At 47.7% G+C, this 25,104-nt stretch overlaps 1 protein-coding gene across 2 annotated transcripts in view; it reads right to left on the bottom strand.

The window, feature by feature from the left end:
* Positions 1 to 25,104, bottom strand: part of pak1 (p21 protein (Cdc42/Rac)-activated kinase 1) — a 44,344-nt gene that overhangs the window by 13,709 nt on the left and 5,531 nt on the right. For both annotated transcript variants that reach the window (XM_064302120.1, XM_064302118.1), the window contains exons 2-6: positions 4,738 to 4,954; positions 2,972 to 3,066; positions 1,933 to 2,080; positions 1,508 to 1,545; positions 388 to 501 (exon numbers count right to left, since the gene is read on the bottom strand). In XM_064302120.1, the coding sequence (XP_064158190.1) occupies positions 388 to 501; positions 1,508 to 1,545; positions 1,933 to 2,080; positions 2,972 to 3,066; positions 4,738 to 4,930 (588 nt within the window). In that variant the 5' untranslated portion in view covers positions 4,931 to 4,954. The remainder of the gene's footprint in view (positions 1 to 387; positions 502 to 1,507; positions 1,546 to 1,932; positions 2,081 to 2,971; positions 3,067 to 4,737; positions 4,955 to 25,104) is intronic.

Genomic DNA, 25,104 nt, shown 5'->3' with positions numbered 1-25,104 from the left:
GAGAAGGGCAGGAGAAAAGTAGTTCAAGAGAAAAGAAATAAACAAGTAGAGAATGAGTAAAGAAAAAGAGACAGCAACACAGATGAGTGAAAAACAGACTTCAATAGACAGAATAAAAAGAATGAGAATGAAGGAGACAAAAATAATGTAAGTAAGAGACAGAGGGAGACAGTGAACAGGATGTGAGAGATATCCTGATTGTGATGATAGAGAGAGAGACAGAGAAAGAGTGAGGGAAACAGAGAGAATGAAAGAGGGGGAGAGGAGGTAGAGAGAGAAATAGTTAGAGACAGAATGGGAGACAGAGGGAAATGGTGGGGGGAGAGGGACAGAGAGAGAGTCAGACACAGGCGCTATGTGACGGAGCACGGTTGCCGGGACACTCACCGACTTGGTGTGCTCGGGTCTGGGGGCAATCACAGGTGGCGGGGTGGCCTCGTCCTCGTCGTCGTCCTCGGACACGGTTGCCACGGCGGGGGTCTCGGACACGGCCTTCGAGTTCTGCGCAGCGCGGGAAGAGGAAGCGGGGTTAGCGCGCCCCGCTGTCATCACGTGGATCCAAACCAAACCTATGCCAATCATTTCCACATCCTGTAGCAGAGAACATCCGACAGAGCGGCGAACAGAGCGGCGGGTAGAGCGGCGGACGGAGCGGCGGGTAGAGGGGCGGGCAAGGTGGCTCTGAGACCACACAGAGCCGGCTGCGCCTCAGCCATCCCCTCGCTCACACACCAGAGCATAAGAGGCTGCAGAAAGATGCTGATTCACAGTGCGGAGAGGGAGGAAGGGTACAGCTCAAGGACTGGCAGCGAGTGATGCAAACCGGCTGGCAGCCTCACCCTGGCATCAATACACCACCGTGCCCAATTTTAACAACACACTGCCTCTCCTCCTCTCCTCTGTCTTACTCTCTACTTACTCCTCACTTCTCCCTCCTCTGTCCTACTCTCTCCTCCTTTCTTTCCCCCTACTTCTCCCCTCTGTCCGACTCTCGACTCCTCACTTCTCCCTCCTTTTCCCTCCTCTGTCCTCCTCTCTTCTTTGTCCTCCTCTCCTCTGTTCTCCTCTCTGCTCTTCACCTTCTCTCCTATTTCCTCCTTTTCCTAGGACCTGGAATGAGAGCCACTTAGCACTCTCACCAGAACAGACTCATCCACTCAGCCCAGGGCCAAAGGCTTCAGGAAGAGGCTACCCTAGCACAGCCAACAGAAAATAACTGTCCAACACACCTACTGCAACAGCCTGTACGTCTCCAAAAACCCCTACTGCATAGGGGCAGTACATACACATCTTCTCCTGTGTGACACTGCAGCTAATTATGCACCTCTCTATGGTGATGTCAATCACAGTCATTGCTGGGAGTCTGGGTTTAGATACCAGACCATGCGGCGCATTTGGATCAAACTGGAGCCTCGTCTTCACAGGATGAGCCACCTAACAGCCCCACCATTTCTCTCACAGAGGGCAGACAGATTAAGCATGAGGTGAATTATAGTTTAGCACTTACTGAAGTATTTGAAGAGCTGTAGCTGTCTGAGGTTTTATCTGTGGATAAAATAAATCACCCCGTTATAATTACACCAGAAAAAAAAGAATGCAAACCATTTTTACCAAACCTGTCTCAACACAGGCACACCTTCAGAAGTTCAGAAACAAAAGAGTGAAGCTTATAATTAGTCCTGCCTTTGAAGCAACTGCAGTTCTGACATCTGAAGCCTCTCCTAGCCACCTTATGTGGCTTACATATTACACATTCAACACAGCTGAGTCTCACCTGAAACATATGATGTAATAAGCCTTGATTAAGGACACAATATCAGCTCAAAGAATGAGATTAAATCCCACAGCCCTCTGGTGCAGCGGTCTACACACTTGCCTGAGTGCTACCCTGACCGTCTTTAATTCTGGTGGGCTTCTAACCGCGGGACTCACCTGTGAAGCTCATGTACTTCTGGCTGTTGGAGGTCTCTTTGGAGTCGTAGAACTTCAGGACGTCCAGCACAGCCTGCGGGTTCTTCTTCTGTTCCAGCTTGGTGATGTTGGAGGTCTGGAGGAGCCGCGCCCACTGCTCCGGCATGCCCTACATCCGCAAACACACAGAGCATGCTCAGACCAGGATGAAGAGGAGGGCGGGGAGGAGACTGTCCACTGATGTCAGGCTGCTCTGCTGCAGTAGTCAGAGAAATGGGTCACAGATCTCCGTCTATCTTCTCAGCCTCTTACTGTGCTATTATTATTATGTCATTTCTCCTTCATCAGCACAGATCTCTCCCCTAACGTCTCTCTCTCATTCCATCCATTCTTCTGTCTCCACCCTTACTCTCTCTCAGACACATACTTTTTCACACAGACACAGACAGACACAGACGCACACAGAGACAGAAACGGACACACAGACACACACACATTGACCTTCACTGACATCATTACCTGCATGCAGTGCCCCCAGCCAAAGCCAATAAAAGTTCAGTCTTGAGTCATTACCCTGGGCCATTTATAAGATTGGTTTAACTGTACAATGCACTGCTACAATCAGTGTGCACACAAATGCAGACACACATCTACAGGCCCAAGACATGGTCAGTGGTCGGGTAACTGTGGTAGAACTAGGGTAGTTACAGTATTATTCTGGGCACTGCATTCTGTTATTGTGACTCGGATATGCGGATCACCTGAGTATGGGACTGAGAACATGGCCAGAACAGAAGAGAACACTGAGACTGGTCCACTTTGGGGACCAATTCACTTAAATTATTTAGATTACTTACTTAATCGACTGGCTCCAGGCACCAATTATAGCTCATTATGAGGAAAAACTGCAAGTTAGCTTTCAAAATGCTGCGCAATATAACACCGACCTCTAAACAGTGATTCTCTGAGCGTATATTGGACAGACTGACTGACTGGACCGGACTGTTCTACTCTCTGGACTGCACAGGGGCCACGAGTCAGCTAAGCTCCGCCCACTCACAGTGAACTCCCCGGTGACGGCATCGAAGCCCACGTGGATGGTGTGCTCAAAGTCAGACGGCAACGAGATCTCGGGCCGCTCCTTCTTCTTGTTAGCTACAAGTGAAGGGAGAAGGGAGAGACAGAAATGAAATGAGAAATTATGATGAGAGAGGGAGAGAGAAACAGATTTGAGAGAATGTTACATGTGGTAGACAGTACAGGGAGCAGACATATTGCCTGATGAGAAAATGGGATTATAGGAATTTGTTCGTTTTAATATTTAAAGCTAATGTTCCACACGATATTAACAATCAACATACCACTTCGGCTTCATTTTAAACAATGATGATGATCGATTTTATAGCTAATGTTAAGCAATATCCTACTGTAATAATGAGTTTCATCATATTTTTATGATGTTATGCTGCATTATTTACAAGCAGAAATAGTGAACAAAATGCCAATGAGGCCTAGTGTTCTCAAAGATAAGACAAAAATACAAGCACAAGAGTCTCATACTGGTCGCCGAGCCCATTTCCTCAGTGAGGATAGAAACTCTCCATACAGCTGAAATAAATTCTTTCAGAGGCCTACAGTATCTCCTCGAGTGAAGTGAAGTGTAAATGAGGCATTAGCACTATGAACGCCAGTCCAGAGGTCACATGACCGACACCTTGCGAGACTGCAGGAGCCCGGCTGGAGTATCCAGCAGAGGAGACATGGGAACCAAGGATTAATGATGCCAAGTACCAATGCAGCTTGGGCCGATGGGTTTACTGCTCCCTCACAAAGACTTCCCACATTAATCACGAGAGAAAGAGAGAGAGAGGGAGAGACAGAGAGAGAGATAGAGAGAGAGAGAGAGAGAGAGAGAGAGAGAGAGAGAGTGTGTGTGTGTGTGTGCCCTCCAACTGATTGTGAAGAATGAAATTCGGCAAGAAAAAAAGACGATTCTTTTCCCACAGAGGCCATTGCCACACTCTGTCTCCCTTATCCCTTCTTTGAAAATATTTGTATAGAGGGCAAGCTTTGTATTGTTGCTGTCTGGCAGTTCCCAGCATAAGAACTCCAGATGGAGGGAGAGAGAGACAGAAAGAGAGAGAGAGAAAGAGAGCATGTTGTTATTCATGGTGGTCATTGTGTGTGACATCACAGACAGTAACAGAGCCCCCTGGCTGGAGGACTCCCTTCTGTTGGGCAGGCTGGTTACAGTGGAGTCAGTGACCAGCGGGGCTCCACAGAGCGAAATCACTGCCATCTTCTCCAGCCTAACACTGCTCCTAACATATGCTCTTCCATGTCAGACATGGTTACACAAGGACAGCATAGCTCCCTTCCCCCAGCTCTGATTCACAGTCCCTTCTCCTGGTGCAGGCCACAGGCTGCTGACCACTGTCCTCTGCTCATAGCGATGACGGCTCAGTTGGGTATAAGGGGAAAACCTGACAGGACATTCCACTGTCTAAATATTAGGCAGAGTTGTTAAGAGCTGTTCTGTTAAAATAACCAGTTCTCATTCACTACAAAGCCAGGTCAAACAATAAACTTCTTTGGTTAATTTCAGTATCTCCCTCCCGTTTCCCTGTAAATCAAAACCTGGAGGTGATCTGGAAACCGAAATGAGAGCAAGGTCATATGTCAATTACAGGAGGAAACGGAGGAGACAGACAGACACTGTGATTGCAGGGTAATATTACAGACTGTCATATCCTGACACGAGCCAAACTCTAGAGTTGTAGATCACAGCACCCCGCCCATCTGCCCACTGCCCCTCCCCATACTCACTCTTGTCCCCTCCCCCAGTGAGTATGGAGCGGATGGAGCGATCCTTCTTCTTCTTGTCTTCAGGATTGGGGGGCAGTGGCTTGGAGCCGTGGTTGAGGGGCCCCGTGTCCTTGCTGCTGGCCCCGATCATGGTGCTGGTGTTCCTCATGGGCGGTGCTGGCGGCTTGTCCTCGACTTCCCCATTATCAGACATCTTCAGCTACGGCAGCTTCTACTCCTGCAAAGACAAGCGAGAGTCAGCCAATCACAAGGTCGGCTTCCACTGCTTCAAACAGCCAACCAATAAGGTTCCCCTACTAAATGGACAGGTGGCAAAACAAGGATCAGATTTCAGCTCTACAAAAGGGAGGGTAGATAATCAATCACACGGTCAAGCAGTCCCAATCAAGTCAGCTTTTCGTCTGCTGAAGGAACTTGCAAGCAACCAACCAAGTTTCTTCTGCTAAAATGAAGAAGCTTCATAGGTCAGCTTCTGCTATGAAAAGGGTAGCTGATATTCAGTCATGAGTCAACTACTACTGCTGTAGAAACAGCCAACCAATCGTGGGATCAGCTTCCTCAGCAGACAGTAAGTAACAGACAACCAATCACTGGGTAGGATTAGCAAAAGAACTGATTAGTTCAGCTCAGGTCACACCTGTTCTGTGGTGAGTAATGGTTAACCCATTAGCTGGCAAAGGTTAATGATGTAGTTTAAAGGTTAAAAGTTACTAGTGTGCATCCATTTTCTCACTGGCCTACTTGTGCATTTGGCCTTTACATGAAGGGAGTAACTGGGCTGGGACACAGTAGACGACTACATTTGTCCCTCCCTGCACAACAGTGACGTCTGTAGCAGTTCAGTCACGCTCCTGTGAAAGCTGCTCGCTTCCTGCCAGTGAGAGACTAGGCGGGTCTGTGTGTGAGAACATAGCTTAACAGCTGGGAAAGTTGTGTGTGGGAGTGTGGTGGGGGGTGGGGGGGGTGGGATGCAGTCTCACTATCCCGCAGCCTTGCCTCCCACAAAGCAGGAGGTTCCGAAACAGAGGTGCGGCCCTCCACTAAGGAACTGAAAGAAGAGGTATCTGCACCACAGGGCCCTCCACTAAGGGCCTCAAAGGGAGAGGTATCTGCACCACGGACGCCCTACTAAGAGACTACATGGAGAGGTATCTGCACCACAGGGCCCTCCACTAAAGGATGGTGGAGTATCTGCATAAGAGACTAAATGGAGAGGTGTCTGCACCACAGGGCTTTGCGCTAATGGACTCAAAAGGAAAGGTATCTGCACCACACAGGCCTGCACTGTCCCTCTGAGTGATGCAGGGGCTGCATAAGGAATCTCAGCATCAGAACGCATTGCATGAGCCATGGTTACATCTGGCCCAGCACCAGGGGGCGCTGTGCCAAAACCAGCTGAGTGTCTCTCTTGCTCTCTATGCAGGGGGTCCCACAAACAGCTCACACCCTCATGCCATGAGCCGCCCAAGCCTCCGCCCTCCCCTCACGCCCACCGCACACTCCACACCTGACCTGCAGCCATGGATCAGCACACCTGGCATGCCCTGGCTGCAGTGCTTTTACAGATTCCACCCAAATATCAAAGACAGCATTACTTGAGTAAGCAGTTATTTTTGGCCTGTGTAAATGGTAAATGGACTGCATTTATACAGCGCTTTCATCCAAAGCGCTTTACAATTGATTCACCATTCACCCATTCACACACACACTCGTACACCAACGGTGAAAGGCTGCCCTGTAAGGTACCAATCAGCCCGTTGGGAGCAATTAGGGGTTAGGTGTCTTGCTCAGGGACACTTCGACATGCCCAGGGCGGGGGATTGAACCAGCAACCCTCCGACTGCCAGACAACCGCTCTTACCTCCTGAGCTATGTCGCCCCCTATGTGTGTGTGTGTGTGTGTGTGCGTGTTCCTGTGCGTGTGTGTGCATGTGAATGTATGCATGTGCGTGTGCGTGTGAGAGACATCGGTGTGAGGGAACACTAGAACTATTCATTTGTAATGACTCAACATACCAACTCTCCCCTGGAAAGCACCCACATCCTGGCAATATTTTACAACCTCCTATGGTGCTAGAGGACAAACCTCATATCATATTGGCCAACTCCATTTGCAGCAGAAAAGCAGAAATGCCTTTTTTCTGCCTGGTCTCGGGTACAGCTGAACCACGCAGAACACGAGTCAGTGGGAAACGTGGCAGCCTGCCCTACAGGCAACGCCATCTCCGTTTTTCTTTTTTAAGAAGGGAGATCAGACAGTCTGCCGTCTTTATGTCGTCTACACAGAAGACAGGGAAAGCGGAGAGGGTTACGGAGAGAGAATGGTATTGCAGTAACTAAAGTTCCGCGGTGGGGCATCGAGCCCCTGGCCGCAGGGAGATTGACACATTTGCCCACAGTCGGCTGCTTCACTGACCATGACGCACATTCTCTCCCAGAATCACTTCCTCCTTCTCTCCTTCTCTGCATGAAACAAGGAAACCTTAAGTTTTAAGTTTCCGGATTTGTTCAGATTACAAAAGCTAGTTTTGTTCAGATGTAGTGATGACTTCATCCACGTTAGAGACCTACTGTAAGCTAGCACTTCTATAACAAATAGGTGACAAAATACAAACATAGGTGAAAAAAGTCACACATGGTTGCAAGTCCATTTTATAGACATATAATCTACGAATGTTATACGTTTTACCTGTTCGTTATCATACAGTTGTAAACTGCACAATTGAGACACTCCAGCTCACACAAGCTCTCTTGTCTAGGCAAATACCCTCACACATCCACACCACCACACAGATGCCTGCACGCACACACGGACGCACACACAGTCATGACTCACCTTTAAGTCACAGAAAGTTTCATGACAAAACACCACATGCATAATTTATTGGAGAAAATAAGATTATGTCAAAGAACGAGATTTCAGACTTTCCAGGCCATCGGAATTTAACAGTCAGGCCTGTGTGTTCAGCATTCTCAAGGTCCCAGCTGACTTTAAATGCAAGTATGTCACTGATGCATGCTTGTTCCAGGTACTTCAGCTGAATTATTTCAGTCAAAACAAAAATAATTTAGCTGTGCACATGGACAAGGGTGCCAGCGCAACATACATAGCAACCAATCCCATACCAAGTCTGTAGAGCCATACCCTAAATAAGAAGAGTGCATTAAAAAACTAGCAATTTTTCATTTTCAAATTCAATTATTTTCTTCAATTTCCTATTTCACAACCTCAGAATAAAAATTTAAATGCTTGATTGAATGAGTAATTTGAGAATATGAATTATGAAACTGAATGTAGGAATTAGTAATGAGAGAGTAGGAAAGATTAAACTGGGGGAACCAAATTTTCAAACTAACAGCTTATGAATAGTAATTTGATGGCAAAAATAATAATATTTATTGTTATTATGTTGACTGCACCCTCTAAGGGACTTATTAGGGAATATATTTTTGAGGCAGTACAGATCTAAAGATACAGAAAGATAACCACAACAGAAGCTCTACAAAGTCCACTAGAGTATAAACGTGAACTATGTAGGGCTTCTGTAGTTACTCTTCTGTAGATCTGGATTTTTACTGCCTGAGCCACATCAAAAGCCTAATGTAGCTCAGTGACTATGAATATGAGCATGAGTGGTGGAGGTTTGGATGTGCGTGTGTGTGTGTTGGTGTGTGGGTACATTGAGAGTGACAGAAGAACAGTTGGGTTCAGATTGAATGGAGCTTCCTAGACATTATGTCAGAGATGACTAAGGGTGTGTGGGCTCAATCCAGGACTGCCAAACTGGCTCTGCAACAGGTCATGAATGGGGTAACGTGATCCCCCAAACTACAACACACATGCACAGACACATGCACATGCACAAATGCGCACACACACACACAGAAATACACACAAACGCACATGCGCGCAGCTGTGCTGACGAGGACCAGCTAATACGCAAACAGCCTGCTGTCCGGTGCCTTAATGAGATGGCTCTCTAATTGCACAGAATCTCTCACATCTCACGGAGTGAAAAAAGCGCATGGGGTTTCCCCCCCCCCCCCCCACGCCTCTAAAGAAATGCAGGAGAGGCGTCACATTTCAGACACCGCTGGCACTTTTAGCAGGATCCTGCCATCACCGTGACTCAGCCCCATCTACGGCTATGCAAATACGACTACCCCATCTTAGCTACACACACTCGGCAGGGAAAGAACACACAGGCTCAGGAGACACATCCCCTTTTTTTGGCTCAGGCTTCAAAAAAAGGAGATCAAAAACCTCTGACAGAGCAAAGTAAATTCAAACACATCATCAACGAGAACAAGGTTAATCGCTGTGCTAAAAGCTGGAATATTTGATGCACGTAAAAAACAGCTTTGACAGAAATCTGCAGGTAGATCTCAGAGGCAGCTACCCTTTAAAGAGAAGCATATGGCAGACACAGCATGCACATACTGACAAACTCTTAGCAATAACAGCTGGGCGCTGGAACTGGGTGGAGATGTAAACTTGGACTTTGTCTTGGAGAGCAAAAGATGGCGTGAGGGAAAGAAGAGATAGGAGATAAGATGAAAAAAAAGAAAGGACAAAGTCACAGCACAAAAAGGAATGAATGGAAAGCGAGAGTGAGAGAGAAGGAAGAAGGGACAAGAGATGAACCGATAAAGACGTAATTCAGAGGGTGAGGAAGAATGAAAAGCAGAGAAAGAGAGAGAGGGAGTGGTAGAAGTAGAACTAGGGATGGGGTCTGTAATTCGCATAGCTAGACACACACATCAATACACTGAGCGGTGACATCACACATGAAATCAGCACATACTTCCAGCATTGCTCTGTTTCGGAGGCTTGGCCTGCAGATATGGACCAGCCCTTTGGAGAAGCTGGGAGTTGACCACAGGGTAAACACTTCTTCCGACAGGCTTTCTAAGCACCTGTTCCAAGGCCCAGAGAAGGCCTCCTGAGCATATGAAATTTAACATGCCTTACATATGAAAATAGTCAACATAGGCGACAGTTCCACAGACCAGATCAAGTTTTGTGCTTAAGTTCTGATTTCCCCTTATCTTACTGCTGAATCAGCAGGCCTTCCAGCCGGATGTACTGGGTGTAGTTCTGTCCATTTGTCACGTTCTCAGTGACTCATAAAAAGTACACCTGCTATTGAAATGCAGACTTCCTTGTGTGGGACTCAAATATTGTGATGTTTGACAAGCCCTGCACTCTCAGGTCACAACCCCCCACACCTTCCTACAATGGTCAATAACCCTTCCCTCTCCTTTCATTAACCATTCCCCCCTCCCCCTTTTTACCCCTGACCCCATAGTCAACCTCCTCTCTACCCATTGCCAAAGGCCAGTATAAATGAGTAATGCAGGTGCACGTTTCATAATCAGGTGCTTTCCGAAAAAAACTGGCAGGCAAGGAGACAAGGAGAGACACACACACACACACACACACACACCACTAACACATTTCCCTCATTCAGCTACATTTACATTCAGCTGGATTTACTGTAACAGGAAACAAGGCAGCCCTCACAACCACATCACAGACGTGTTGAACTGCGGTCTGCACCTAATCGCTTAGCAGGACTGTCTCTTAATTCAGCTCTTCATTTATTATCCAACAGGAAGTGCACAAGACCGTCTGCAAAACCTTGACGGTTACCGCCATGATTCCATGCTGTCTGCGACGCGTTGCGTGTGATCCCCGGGCTGAAAGGTCGGCGAGATGCGGCGTATAATTAAATGCCCCAGCGAGGCTCTGAATGGGGCCCAGTGACACCAGTGCTCCGAGGCGATCCTCTGTAAATTAAACTGTAGTATTTATTGACCCACTGAGGAGGGCGCCAGGCAGGCAGCGTTTAGCACAGCGCATGAGTCACGGCACAGGAGAGGGAGTTAGACTGCAACAAGCCCTCCCTCAGGTCCTGGCCGTTCGCTGCTGTCAAACACTAACGTTTCCGGAACCTTCTTTCCATTACAGCGCCAGGCCCATGCCAGCGCCAGCGCCGGCGGCCACCAGGGCACGGACATATTTCCACATTATTCTGCACAAAGCAGCCATGCGTGCAGGTCTGCGTGTCCACCCAGAAGGAATTTTAAAAAAAAACACACACAGTGCTGGAAACAGTGATTTTAAAAATAAATGTTACATATTCAAATATGTTTTAAATTTTTTTTTTTTTGACACGTTTGAAGGAAAGCATAGTACTCAGTCATGTTGGCAGTGAGAATGAGAAAAATATTTAAGTGAGAAACACAAATAAGGAGTTTTAAGAATTCTCCGGCTTTTATTTTATAATCATAAGTATGAAACTAAATGAAATTTTATATTTCTGTGCAAAAAAAAACTTGCTAATAGTTAATCCAGTCGACAACTGTGCCAAAATGCTGTCCAGGGCAATGAAGCAGAAATTATTATTGGTTGCCATAGCAAATATGCAGCTGAAACACAACTGGGCCCAGACCAATGAGCTCTGAGCTGGGAATGATGACAAAAAGCACTGATTTGTGCCCCCGATACTTCTGCAAGACTGTACTGTATCAGATATCACTGTGACCAACACAATGAGACAGTGTGGTTGATACTCCTGAATGTAAATACATATACAGACTATTTCTGTAAACTGTGACTCACACTTGGTGCATTTCCTTGTCTGCACATTTGGTGGTTATGTGTTTAATGATTCACACCACTGTGGTAACTTTCCCTTTTAGTTACCATAAGGGCCCTGAAACACACACACACACTCTCTCTCTTTACATTACATTACACTACATTAAGCACATACTTATCTAGAGCAACGTACACACTAATATACAGGATACTCTCCCCACCTCTCTACTTCACCATTTTATGTCTGCTACCATCACTCTGTCCATCTCTATATTTTTTCCATCTCCCTTTAATTTCTTTATCCCTATTTTTTCTCTGGTTTGTCTGTCTCTATGTCTCTGTCTCTCTCCCTCTCTTTTTCTCACTCTCCCACCATTTTGCACCTTCTTTCTCAACCCTCCCCCTCCCCACCTCAGCACAAAACTCTGATACTCAAACAGAAGGGAGCCGAAACTCCATCTTCCCCATATTGTTACTGGTCCACAGCTTTCATGTCCGAGTTCTGCTGAGTCACGCACAAGTCACAGGTTACTGGTCAACAACCCACTGTTGATGAGCATGTCCCAGGAGCTCAGAATAGCCCTAATATTTAAATGAGTAATGGAATGCAACAACTGACCAGCGTACTGAGCAGGCTGATTGTTCTGTGCTTATTTAGTAAACCACTATTATCCAGGGCCACTTAAATAGCATCAATATTTTTATTTTATCCACATTCAATGACCAAGATGGCCAGCTACATTTTTACTGAAGTAGTCCTGGACAGGAACTGTAAGTACTGCAGTAGTTCTCTCTCGGTAAAAGTTGGTGGCAGTCGACCAGAACTGGAATGCAAATAGATTTGCTTTTCATCATAATACACATATTTGGAGAATTTCCACTTCTATCCTAGAGTATTTGCAGAAACTGACCGCACAGGTACATTCAATTTGAAATGTGCTCATTCTAAATCAGAGCAAGTTCCACAAACTGACTCGCTGGATTTATTTTCACATTTGGAATGTGCTGCGCTGACAAAATATGGCTGGTATGCATTACCTCTCATTTATCTATTATCTGAGGGATTGGACAGCATGACTGATGGAATCTGTGTGTGTTTGTCTGCGCATATGTGCCCGTGAGTGAGGCAGAGTATGAGTGGGGTGGGTGGGGGTGACAACAGATAAATGCATAACTATTCTAAGAACTGCAATAAATCTGTCTGGGGGGGGGGGGGGTCCCAAACACGGCCTCTCTTCACCTCGTCATCTGTCATCACCTGTTAGGATATAAGGTAAGCCGTCCCAGCCCTGGGATGACTGAAAGCCCAGGGGGTGGGGTGTGCACCCCCGCCAGTCACAGCGCACATCTCTCCCACTACAAAGCACACAAGCCTCCGTTCCTCTGTTCTTTCAGCTTCCTCAGCCATCACTGTCACACGTGGATTGGCAGAACCAAAACCCCCCACCCCCGTCAGTCAGACTCACGAATGTCATCACATCACATTACAGCCTAGTAACACAAAGTACAGTTCAATTAAACGATCACTACGTAGTGTGTGCAATGCAGCAAAATCAACCACTAAACATAAAAGGAAAATTATGAAAGACTAAGATTTTAGATGACTAATGTAAGATTTTTAGAAGCTATCACAGCAGGCATTAAAGCTTAAAATAGGGTACAATTCACTTTTAAACAATCGTCATGGCACGAAATGACATTTTAAGGACCCTATATGTTTTGTGATTATTTGAAGGGCTTTCTGAATTTCCTTTGCCATTTAGGCCCAGTCACATTTTGTGGAGATCAAATATAAGGACTGCAGCTGGGGGATTGGCAGGGAGTTTTAATGTATGAACCCCTGGAAGAGAGAAGGCAGAAGTCCCAACTACACAGAGCTGATTTCATGGACAGGCACATGCTACTTTCCCCAAAGCAAAGACTGGTGACCTCTCAACTGACACCTCGAGACACATGGGCTGCTGGGTACAGACCGAGAGAAAGAGGAGAGGAGGTGAGGGAAAGAGGGAAGGGAGGGATGGTCTGCCTCATACGTTCATGTCATAAATATTTCAAGAACACTGGCAAAATCCTGTCATGCTAACAAAGCCAATTTGAATCATTTGTGAGAGGACAGGAGAAGACCAAAAGAGATAAAGGGGGAGAACAAGACAGGTAGCGGCAGGAAAACGGGTAGGGTAAGAGGATGAAAAAGAAGAGTGAAAGGGAGACAAACATAAGGCTAAAAACTGGTTTTAAACTTGGTTACCCAATCTACACTTTTGGGACTTGAGTCACTTCAGTCTACTGCCTGAACACAACAGAATCACTGAGTACTCTGTGAGCAGCAAAACAGGAAATGACGGTATCCCCGACCCCAGCGACCCTGTATGTCAGTTGTGCCGTTCTGCGCTGTGATTAACCCAAGGCAGTGGGCCCTCACACTCGAGGATGAGTTACGGCTCCACGTGAGCCTTTCATCTCACGCTTCCTTCAGGGCAATTACCACATTTCCATCAAATTTTTATCTCTTCCCCCCTCCGGCGCTGCGAGCGGCTCCGCCTCCAAGCTGCCTTCTTCTGAGTGACACATTAAATCGAGTTCCTGACTCACAGCGGCCATTAAAGATCCCACAGCACTCATCACGAAGAGCAGGGGGGGTGTCCCCGATGTCCCGGCAAAATTCCCAATTCAGCTCGTTCAGTCTGCCCATCTAATCATCGCACTTTCATTACATAAATAAATCCCTCTCTCCATCTCAGATGACGTGTGGAGAGCATTCCGCTGCATAAACAAACCTAAAATGCCTGTCACGCAGTGTGAAGGTAGGTGGTGCATATTGGTGATGGTAGTGGGGAGAACTTTGAGATGCGTAAGTGGATCCTGTAATGGCCATATTTGCAAATCATCCTCACCAACACCATCATCATCATCATCCCCACAAAGAACATTACCACAATCCTCAATGGGTATTTGTAATTCAGACATTCCATAAACAGCACCGGGGAGAGTGCAGATATTACACAGGCAGGTCATAACGCACTGCTCCGGCATTTTAAAAAGCCCCGCCTCACGGGCTATCCTCCTCCGTGTCTCGCCCACGCCCTCCCTGCCAGCTCTGCGATGGTCTCTGTCCTTCGCGAGATCCCATCATTCCTCACGGAACAGAGGCAGGAATCCGAGCGCTTTCGCCAGGATTCAGGGAGCGCTACTTCCTGCGCTGCTCGCGCTGCTCACAGGAGCAAACAACAACAACAACAACAGAGAAAACCGCCGAGACGGAATCCATCTGAGGCGCTGAGCGGAGCGCAACGCCGCGATCGATAAACCCATCCCCTCCGCGCTTCGCCGGGGCGGCCCGGCCTGTTAAAGCGCTGCAGTGTCAGACAGGCTGACAGACGGCCCCGTGCGGCTTCACAGAACCTCCCCGGCAGCTCTGGGGGAAGCCCCAGCTCGCCTCAACAGCCAGAACCATCACTCCCTAAAGAAGCGCCGAAAACCAGACGACCTCGCCAGCGCGTGGGCGGGCCGCTGCATCTCAGCCGACAGCTAGCGACGTCCGCGCAGGGAAACATGCACGGCGTGAGGAAACGTGTTGGCGGAAAAGCTGTGCGCTCCGCCACGCGTGGCAGGGGGCGCTAAGCGGGGTCTCTGAGGTCGACGGACGCTTTGCAGCCCCTCCGCTGGCCGCTGAAAACGCACGGGCTGCCGTGACTCCCGGCCTCCGCGCCTCGCTCGCCTGTAATCCATCTGCTTTAAAAATAAAAATCCACCCTGACGCCGTGCGGTCCTCCTCTCGAGCAGACTCAGGGCCGCGATGGAGCCGAGGCGGGGGACACGGTTCCTTCTGTGCTGCCCGCGGGGGTGACGGGACCCCCGGAACGACCAATTACATTCAATTCCCACATTCAAAGCAGGCATGAGAAAGCCACCCAAACAGAGCCGGCTGGAGATATCACAGACCGAGAAACCAGCCTTGAAAAGTGGAAAATACCCAAAAGTAAAAGTGTGTGTGAGAAAATTGAAAGAAAGTATACATTATCAGCAAGTGTCTGCTTGTCCCTATTAAAAAAAGGTCTGAAGTTATTATGTACATGGTAATGAAGGCCACACAGCGAACACAGCGAAGTCAAAAAGAACTTCAAATGTATATTTTATCATATCTTAGGCTAAGAAAAACCTCCTCCTCCTAATGCACCATCCCACCTCTTTCAAGCCATCCCTAGAGACACGGCGGTACTGGCTTTGTTAAGTTTGTCTTTATTTCTGAACAAAAGGGAAAGAAAACACAGCATGATGACAAAAGTGTTACAGAGGAGAATGAGTGTAATAACATGATAGATCAGGATTCAGGGGGGGAAAAGCAACACAACGTATGGCAGCGGTTACATTACTGAGAGGGCTCGGGTAGGCTACCTCCCCTACCCCCACCCAACATTCTCTCCAGCTTCTTCACTCTTAGGGCCCACAGGGCAAACAAACGCAGCGTCAAAACACTGTACAATAAGTGCCCCATTTGTTTAAATGCACCCCTTGCCCTTCTCGGCTTTCCTAGAACTCCACTCACAGGCGGCTCAGTGGGACTGAGAGGAATGCAGCTCTTTTTATTCACCCTTTCCCTCAAACCGCACACAGGGCACAGCCTCGCACCATCCATCCAAGAACCATATTGATCTTGTTAAAATGGTCCGTCTGAAAGCAAGGCCAAAATGCTGAAAAATCACTGGACATCCTTCAATCTTAAGCAGGGTGCCTAATATTAAAAAATTCAGTTTTACATTTCATACATTCATCTAACTGGACAAAAACCTGTGTGTGTGCTTGACTGTGTGCGTGTGTGTGAGTGAGAGAGAGAGATAAGAAAATGATAACAGATCAATACAGCAGTGTGCGGGACAGGGGGGGGGGGGGGGGGGCAGGAGAAGCATGTTGTGTCATGAGGGGGGCAGAGAATACCGGCCACTTGGACACACTTCCAGGAAGAGGCCGTCTCTGGCCTTCCACAGCCAGCCTGTGCATTACTCACGCTCCCACACACCTCACAGCTGATTCAGCTCAACCATCAATTACCAAAGCAGCTCGAGAGAGGGAGAGAGAGAGAGAGAGGGGGGAGAGGGAGAGAAACAGAGAGAGATAGAGAGAGTGAGGGAGGGAGAAAGAGAGGGAGAGAGAGAGACAAAGAGAGAGGGAGAGAGTGACACAGAGAGGGGGAGACAGAGAGAGAGAGGGAGGGAGAGAGAGACACAGAGGGAGAGGGAGCGAGAGAGAGGGGGAGAGAGAGAGAAAGAGAGAGAGAGAGAGAGAGAGAGAGAGAGGGGAGGGGGACCTTCTGCCGATACACACATAACACCCCACCTGTCCCCAGAGCCACCGAGCAGGGCCATGGCGGAACAGCAGATGGCATTAAATCAGGCGGGGCCCATTCACATGTAAATGGGTCCAGTAAAAGCCTTTCAGCAGAGCCTCCGTTCACCTGCTGGTCAAAATTCCTCTGGGACAAGCAGGGAGGAGCTGGGGGCTTGAGGGTGTTCTCTTCTGCATGAACAGCGCAGACTCTGATCTTGAACAGGCTGTTTTCTTTTTCTATGGGGGGGGCTTACTGTCTTTATGTGGAAGAAGGGAGGGGTGCTTGAACAAAAAAAACACAAGATCCCATTAAAGCTGGTCCTTGAATAAACACATTTTTTACTAGAATTAGCATGGCCAAAGTTCATCATTGGATGCTTAGACACCTTTAACAGATCGACAGTTAAGTTCAAAGCACAGAAGAGGGACTCATCAATATGTGGACTCAGTATGGGACTGATGACTTCAGAGAGACAGCACCATGTCTCTGAAGTTTCATGCAGTGGTTAAGGGACTGACCTCATAACTCAGAGGTTGCAAGTTCAAATCCCAGAAGGGGTACTGCCACTGTATCCTTGAGTGAGGAATTAAGCCATTATTACTTCAGTTAATAACTGGCTAAATAGGGAAAAAATGTTACAGTAAGTTAAATAAACCATACTATTTCAATAATATTTTTTAAAAATGTAAAAGTAACATGATCGTAATGGGTAATCCAGAATTTGAACCCGCAACTAATAAAGCCTCAGTTCTGGAGGAAAAACAGGACTGGTGCACTTGTTTGCTGAAATGGACTAGGTCGGGCATGCCTATCTGCTACACAATATCCATCAGTCTTCCTGGGAGTTGCAGTTCAGTGCACAGACCCCGCCTACCACTGCCCATGGCAAGACACACTGATGGATGGACTGTGACAGGTCCAATCACAGAGAGGAAGAGCAACACTTCATCCATCAGCCACTCGATCGCTCTCCATTCAGCGTTCAACAGTATCACTCACTCACACACACATACAGTACACACACACACACACACATACACACACACACACACACACACACACACACACGCACACAGAGCTGGCGCCACACTAAACACTTAACTCTTCCTCCCCAATCTGGCCAAGTAAATCACGGCTGCCCAACCCTGTTCCTGGAGATCTAAAGTCCTGTAGGTTTTCACACCAACCCTAACAAGGCACACCTCCTTCAACAGATCTCCTTGAGCTGCTAATCAGTAGAATCAGGTGTGCCGAGACTGGGGTTGAAATGAAAACCTACAGGATGGGAGAGCTCCAGGAACAGGGCTGGGCAGTCCTGGAGTAAAGCGTTGATTCCCTAAGTTGGAAACCTTAGGGCATTACACTGGGTAATCCTGACAGTGAGAGCTCCCTTCCGAGAGTCAAGGCAGTCAAGGGACTATGGAAGAAATTTAGCTATCAAGCTCATTCTGGAGCAGTTACTAACTGCCCATTGTCCCTTTCAAATAAATAAACAGAAGAAAAGCTTCAATGCCTGCCTAAAGTTAAAAATTTGGAATGACAGAGAAAGTGATTCTGTTTGGCTGGAATGCGATGAAAATTCTCAGCAGTTGGGAATTTGGGTGGATTCTCTCGTCATTCCCATAAGTCAGAATCCTGGCCAACTGCATCTTCTTCCAGACCAGTCACACATCCTGGAGAGAATACGCATACAGCGCTGCCATTTTGTGCCCTGTCTGATAAGACCACAAACACGAGCATAATCTATGAGATACCTTTTGGTTTGTTAGTCTTGAGAGACGGTCCCTGTGGACCTGATGGAGGGGATCCTCTCACCCCACTCTGGGGGGGGGGGGGGTAAGAGTAAAAGAGTCCCAGGGGGGTGGAGCACCAGACGTCCCAACCATAACCAATTCAGCATGGAAACTCTTTCCCCCGCCTCTGCAGATGTAATAGAGCAGTGATGGCTGCCTAACAGACCTCATCACTGACCTCCGCACACCCAGATTACAAACAAAGCCCCAGAGTAGTTACTCACACACAGGCACGCAAATGCAGAAAAAGGCATGTGCGCATGCATGCACGCACACACCCAAACACACACACACACACACCCAAACACAAAAAACACAAAACACTCACACACAGAAACTACAAGACAAAAACACACACACGTGCACGCGCGCACGCACACACACAATCACACAAACAAACACATTAACACAAACACAAAAACAAATACACATACACAGAAAAGAACAGAGACGCACATGAAAAAAAGCAAAAATACAGAACAAGCACGCAGCCATAGAAGAGAGGCCCTGCTCCCACCGTCATATTGCAAATTTTCTCGATACACCATCACAACGCATTAACGTCATTATTCTTTGGCTTGCGACCCCCACCTCTATCACCCCCACCCCCTGCTGCTGCCCCCCTGCTAAATCTCTGGAAAAAAACCTGAGCTTGCATATGGTAAATACCCAGGTGGTCTTCGGAGATGGCATCATTCAATTACTGCAGTGTATTCACAGAAATTTACAGCAATCTACCCATCCGCGGTGTTCCATCCAGCACTGCTATTGACTGGTCGGTTATTTATACAATACTCCACGCAGCCCCATTATTACTCATCCCCAGGAAAGCTAACCCCACAGGGCCTTTATTACATGTCACACAACACCTACTCCCCTATCCCGTCACTGCACCTCCCCACATCTGGGAGGCAGCCTGTATTTATGGGGTTTGTTTTGGTTGCTCTGCTTTCCTCTTTCATTAGAGAGAACACATATCCCTTCCAAACTCCACCATCTCCTAACAGGCCTGTGTCTCCTGCCGTACCTCTCCCTCCTGTGAACAGGTTACTGCCTTTCACCTGGGACTGAAATAACAACCAGCAGCAAAATGACTGTGTGTGTGTGCGTGCGTGTGCGCGCGCATGTGTGTGTGCGCGTATGTGTGTGTCTGTGTGTGCATGTTTGTGCATGTACGTGTGTGTGCATGTGTGTGTATGCACATGTGCAAGCATACCTTTCCATGTGTGTGACTGTATTCCTGCATGTCTGTGTGTTGATCGATTGCGTGTGCCTGTGCCTGTATGTTTGTGTCTGTGTGTACTGAAGTATGGTGGCAGGTTTGGAGGTGAAGAGGACACAATGGGGTGCCTCAAAACAACAGGATGGGTCTGAGTTCAGTTTCAAAGGGTACCAGGTTACTTCCAGCTGCCCCTGAACAAGGAAGTGTGTGGATTGCTCTCCTGGGTTTGAGTCCACTTACAGGAAAAGCAGCTAATACAGCACTGGCAATACATCTACAGTATTATACACATATTATACTTTGGGGACAGTTTTTTCCTACTCTACACTTTCAACCCAACATGTTTTCTATATTTCCCCATAAAATGCACGCAATTGCATGTATACTGCAATTTACACTTAACTTCATTAAGCTTTTAGTGAGCTTATTCATTTAACGCCATCTTTACATCACCCTCCTCCGAGAGATCCACGCATGTAAAATGCAGTCTTCAGGATAAACGTTTCCTCACTATTCAAAAAGACAGCAGGTAAACCATGGTAAAAAGCCTGGCTTTGACATCTGTTGTGGTCATTCACAAATACGCCAGCACCTCAGCCACAAGGTGACTGACACCTGGCGCATTTCAGCTGAACCTAGAACAACACAGCTGAGGCCTACAGTACTGTGACTGAGGCATACTTCAACACACCCCCAACGGTTTTTGGATGCCCTGAGACTCAAAAGGTTACACAAGGTGTGCAGTTGTAAAGCAGAAGAGGGAAGACCTTTGTGTGGTCGGGGGGTTATTATAACAGGAAAGATTCCGAACAATGACACCATTTGTGCCGGTGCGGAAAAGCAGCGCAGGGTGCCGGGGGATGAAGTTGGGGGCGGGGTTAACTGTCAGGTGTCTCGCGTTCTCCCCCGGTGCTGAAAGTGACACCCGGTACCTGGGCTGCTAGGCGTGGAACCCGATCTCCTGAGCAGACGCATCACAGAGCCGCCTCGGCCTATCCCGTTTCATTCCACGCTCGAAGAGATGGTGACCACGCCCCTTCGACACTTCAGACTTCATTAGAGCTCTCCCCCCAGTGAACACCGCTCCGGTTCAAAGAAACGAGGAGGACCCACACCGGTGAGCTCCTCAAAACCAGGCCACGTCGAAGGAAGCTTCAAAGGAACTGGCTAGCAAAGCCACAGAGCTCGAAAGCTGCCACTACGGGAGACAGATTCTAGACTGTCTCAAAGTCATAGCCTTCGTGCAGAGCTCCAAACTGGCATGATCACATTTTTAAAGGAGACAGAAGAGAGGTCTGCTAACTTTTCAGTGCCCACTTAGGCAGAACTCGTCAGAACATGAACCGGGCTATGATTGCTTTGCTTTCATAGCGCAAGATGGCTCTCAGTTTCCTCATTGGATCACACACTGCCCTCTTCCTTTTGAAGACAGGACAGTTGAAAAAATCAATAAAGTGCACAGAACCTTCCAACAATAAAAAATCCCAAAAGAAACCCACCAGCTCCATTAGTAATATTCACAGGATTAAAACAGTTTCCCCTAGCTGCTCCAAGCTGTTAGAATCACACCAACAAAGACACTTTGGGTGTAAAACAAACCATTTTTAAAAACATCTGTCCAAAGTTTTGAATCACCTCTCCTTTTTCTGACAAGGCAATTGACTGCAAGTTCACAGGAAGTGCTAAGTATCTAGGAAACTGTCTCACTCAAAAAGAGATGGAGATGGAGGGAGGAGAACAAGAGAGAGACAGAGCCAAAGCTAAAGATTAGTTTTTATCTTCCTCCTCCTCAGACGGTCCCTCATACATTGACAGCAATATTTACTCCCACAATGCATTGCACTATCCAACGCTCAGCCAGCCTGGATTCTCCCTGCTTAATAGTGCTTAATGACCTGCAGTTAATGCAAACTTAAGAGCAAAGGACAGAAATAAATCTCGGACTCAGGCATGGCGTCAGGCAATTTCAATAATGCAGACACCAAAGTCCTGGACAAGCTTTCAAGCACCTTTTAAAGATGGTGAAAGACAACTTATTGGGCTCTACTCAGCCTATCACCTAGGCTCTGCAACAGTTTAGCTCTTCCTCTTCCCTGTACAATTTTGGAAAGGAGATAAGTATTGCATTAAATTTTAATTCAACAACAGCATATCATGGCTGCTTCTTCATGGGTCCACCATGTCCTTCTCACTCACGCCCGAATCTTTTGAAGTTTTTCCGCCTCTCACAACCACCCTTCTAGCCTCGATGGCGACGGAGCCACAAAACATCACACGCACATTTTATCCCCCTTTTTTGTGGTCATTTATTCATCCATCCGCCCCCGACAAATTCTCATACCTTCCCTTGCTGTGAACTTTTTCCTTTCTTCTGAGAGCGGGCGGGAGGAGACAATGCCCTGCCGGTGGTAGAATAGAGCCTTCCATTATTCATGCAAGGCTGTGCAGAGCGGATCTCTTTCGGCTCATGCGCGGTCTGCCGGGGTATCAGGTAGAGCTGGCGGGGGGGCGGGGGGTAGGGGGGGGGGAGCCCTACTCAAGTGTCGCGGTCTCAGGGATCGCTTTATTGCTCCACTGGGCCCAAAGCCTCCCCCCTTCCTGAAACTGTCATGCTGCCCTGAAAAACATCCTAAATCAAGTTTGAAATGTGATAAAATCAATATGAAATCTGACCACCAAATCCGTCTGCACTTGAACAGTTTTACTTCTATTTTTTTATCCCAACAAGACACTTCAATTCAGGGAAACAAATCTGAATTTCTCAGGGCACAACATGCATCAGTCTGACTTTCCTTATCTAAATTCCAGATGTTTCAAGAATTTACAGTTTAAGGATACATTTTTACATCTTCCCTACATCTCATGTAACCTACACCATTTAACCAGATGAACCTGCGATGTCACGCTCTGATCAAACATCCAAAAGGCAGTCTAACTTAATGGACATGAACACTTCTATTGTTTGTACACAGGAAATGGACGGTATGGAGTACAGGGGCTTAAAAAGGATCAAATCTGCCCAAGAGCAGAGGAGAGGACTGGAGTGGACGGAGCAAGAGGATCAAGACATTCGCAACAATGCAGCAGGGAGCTCTGTCAGACTTGCATGTGGGAGGGACAAAAAGCAGGGCGCGCTGGAACCCCTCTGATTAATGGGGTGTCCGGGAGGCAAACGGGGAAGCGACGCCAAGTTGCTGACACTTAGACAAAGCTCCTGCATTCTGCGACTTCGTTAACAAGCATGTGGTTCATTACCCAGAACCACCTGGGTCCGTCCGGTCGAGGGTTCTGCCCAGCCCACACCGGGTCTCGGCCCCAGTCAGGGCAAGGGATCCAATCCACAGTGGGTCCAGAAAAGGGCTTTCAGGCCTGTGGTCCAGAACGTTCAGCCTTTTATTGTTTCTGCATATACGAACAGCAGTGGGCCATATAGCTTGGTCACTGTGTAAAAAATAAAAACTAATAATTTGAAAACAAAAAGGCAGAGGGTGTGGGGTACACCACTGTTGCACACTGCACACAAACAAATCTATCAGCACAAATAATTACAATTTACATTATAATCAATCAAAGAGCCTGAATGATGGCCTTGAAGGTGAACAGTGTAAAGTAATAATGTAATGGAATAAATGGAAAAGCAACACCACTTAATATATGCAAACTGCATGTTCAATAACCTTAATCTCCAATGTTGATCTATGAGCTAGCAACTCGCTTTGAAAAGCCATTTAAGTGGGTATGAACGCATTAGCCCCAGATACTCGGTTAGCTTTAGTAATGATTTTCCAATTCTTGGGCAATGCAGACATTGTCCCAAAAACATCCCCCCCCCCCACCCCCAAAGAGGGAACGGGAGAGAAGGAGTGATACATCTCCAGAGAAATATTCCTATATTGAAGACACAACCTTATTTCAGGTACAGGAAATCAATAAAACCAAAATATCTGCATTATCAGAGTGGAACACGTATCCCAATCTCCCAAACAGCAGACCAGGTAACTGTCCTGATAGTGCGTCACTGTCAACACTTGAGCATCATGCTCACGCGAAGAACACAACCGCTCCACACAACTAGCTAAACTCACTCATCACACCTAAAGGCAGGGGATGCATGCGCTCACTCTGAAACCGCTCCCCTAGGGTCATAATCATTAACAGGGGCAGAAGCAGCGGGCGAGTCGGTTGCGGTGGAGTCATAATCCTCTTCTGCTTCCTGTACTGAAGCACAGAGACCCGCGGTGGAGCGGCGTGCGGCCAGCTGAGGGGAGGGTCCGCCAGAGCGCACTCAGTGAACGCGGAAACAGGAAGGGAAGACGGGGATGTATCCGAAATCAGGTGGCGCTATCCCGCTGACACGACTTCAGATGGTACAAAGTCACATGCCAAGCTTAATGATTTAAAAAAGAGAGCAAAATGGTATCATCATCTGAACAAAACAGAATGATAGCAACAATGTTTGCAAACAGCACTGCACCCTGTCATTGATCCTCTGAGTACAGGTTGGCTCTCGCACTGAGTTAGACATGCAGTTCAGAGCTGGTAGAGCAAAAGAAGGCCGGAAGAAGAGAGGGAAGACAAGACCAAAAAATGGAAAGAAAGAGAGAAGGGAAGGGGAGAGAAGACGAGAGAATGAAAGGTTGAGAAGAAGCAAGATGTCTAATCATGGAGGTTGAAACTGTTCTAATGCTGGACGATGACGAAACAAAGGACTCCTCCTGTACCCACTGTGGTGCCATCGCTCTGCCCCTCCCTTCCTCCTGTCCAAAATCAGTCTTTCATCTCTTTCTTCCTCTCCGTTCACATCTTCCCATCTCTTAAGCCAGTCCAAATCCCTTCATCCCTACTTCCTCCTTCTGTCCGTCTTTCTCTCCACCCTTTCTCCCACATCTCCTCTCTTACCTCCCACCTCCCATGGTGGCCAGTCAGCAGGCAGCACCACCTCTCCCCTGCTTAGTCCAGGGGGCCTCCATGTTTACACCAAACACGCGCGCGGAACGCTCCCTCACCGAGACTCTGCTGGGGGGGTCCGCTAAGTGTGACCGCTCACTCCCAGAGGGCACGCAAGAGCACAGAGTCTCCAAAGAAAGGAGAGAAAGCTCCAGCCAGACAACCACAGCCAGTTCAACCACAGCCATAAACAGTGACGCCTACATTCGGCTGCTTAGCAGACCTTAGCAGACCGCCTCCAGTCACTGCTGGGCCTGCTGCATTCAGCCGTTTGCATTATGTAGGCACAGACAAATCGCAAGAAGCGCGTTCCCCTCCACGGCAAATAACTACACACCAAGGTGGTGAGGGTCAAAGGTCATTTCACACCCTAGCATTCAGGAAAACCTCCTTGTAACAGCACCCACCGCCGTCGAGCCCACGCGTTCTTCCATGTGGGAAGCTAAACACAGAGTCATGAGGTAGGCATAGATGT

The sequence above is a fragment of the Anguilla rostrata genome, chromosome 12 (assembly GCF_018555375.3).
Source record: "Anguilla rostrata isolate EN2019 chromosome 12, ASM1855537v3, whole genome shotgun sequence".
NCBI classification, from domain to species: domain Eukaryota; kingdom Metazoa; phylum Chordata; class Actinopteri; order Anguilliformes; family Anguillidae; genus Anguilla; species Anguilla rostrata.
This window is presented reverse-complemented; position numbering and strand designations above follow the sequence as displayed.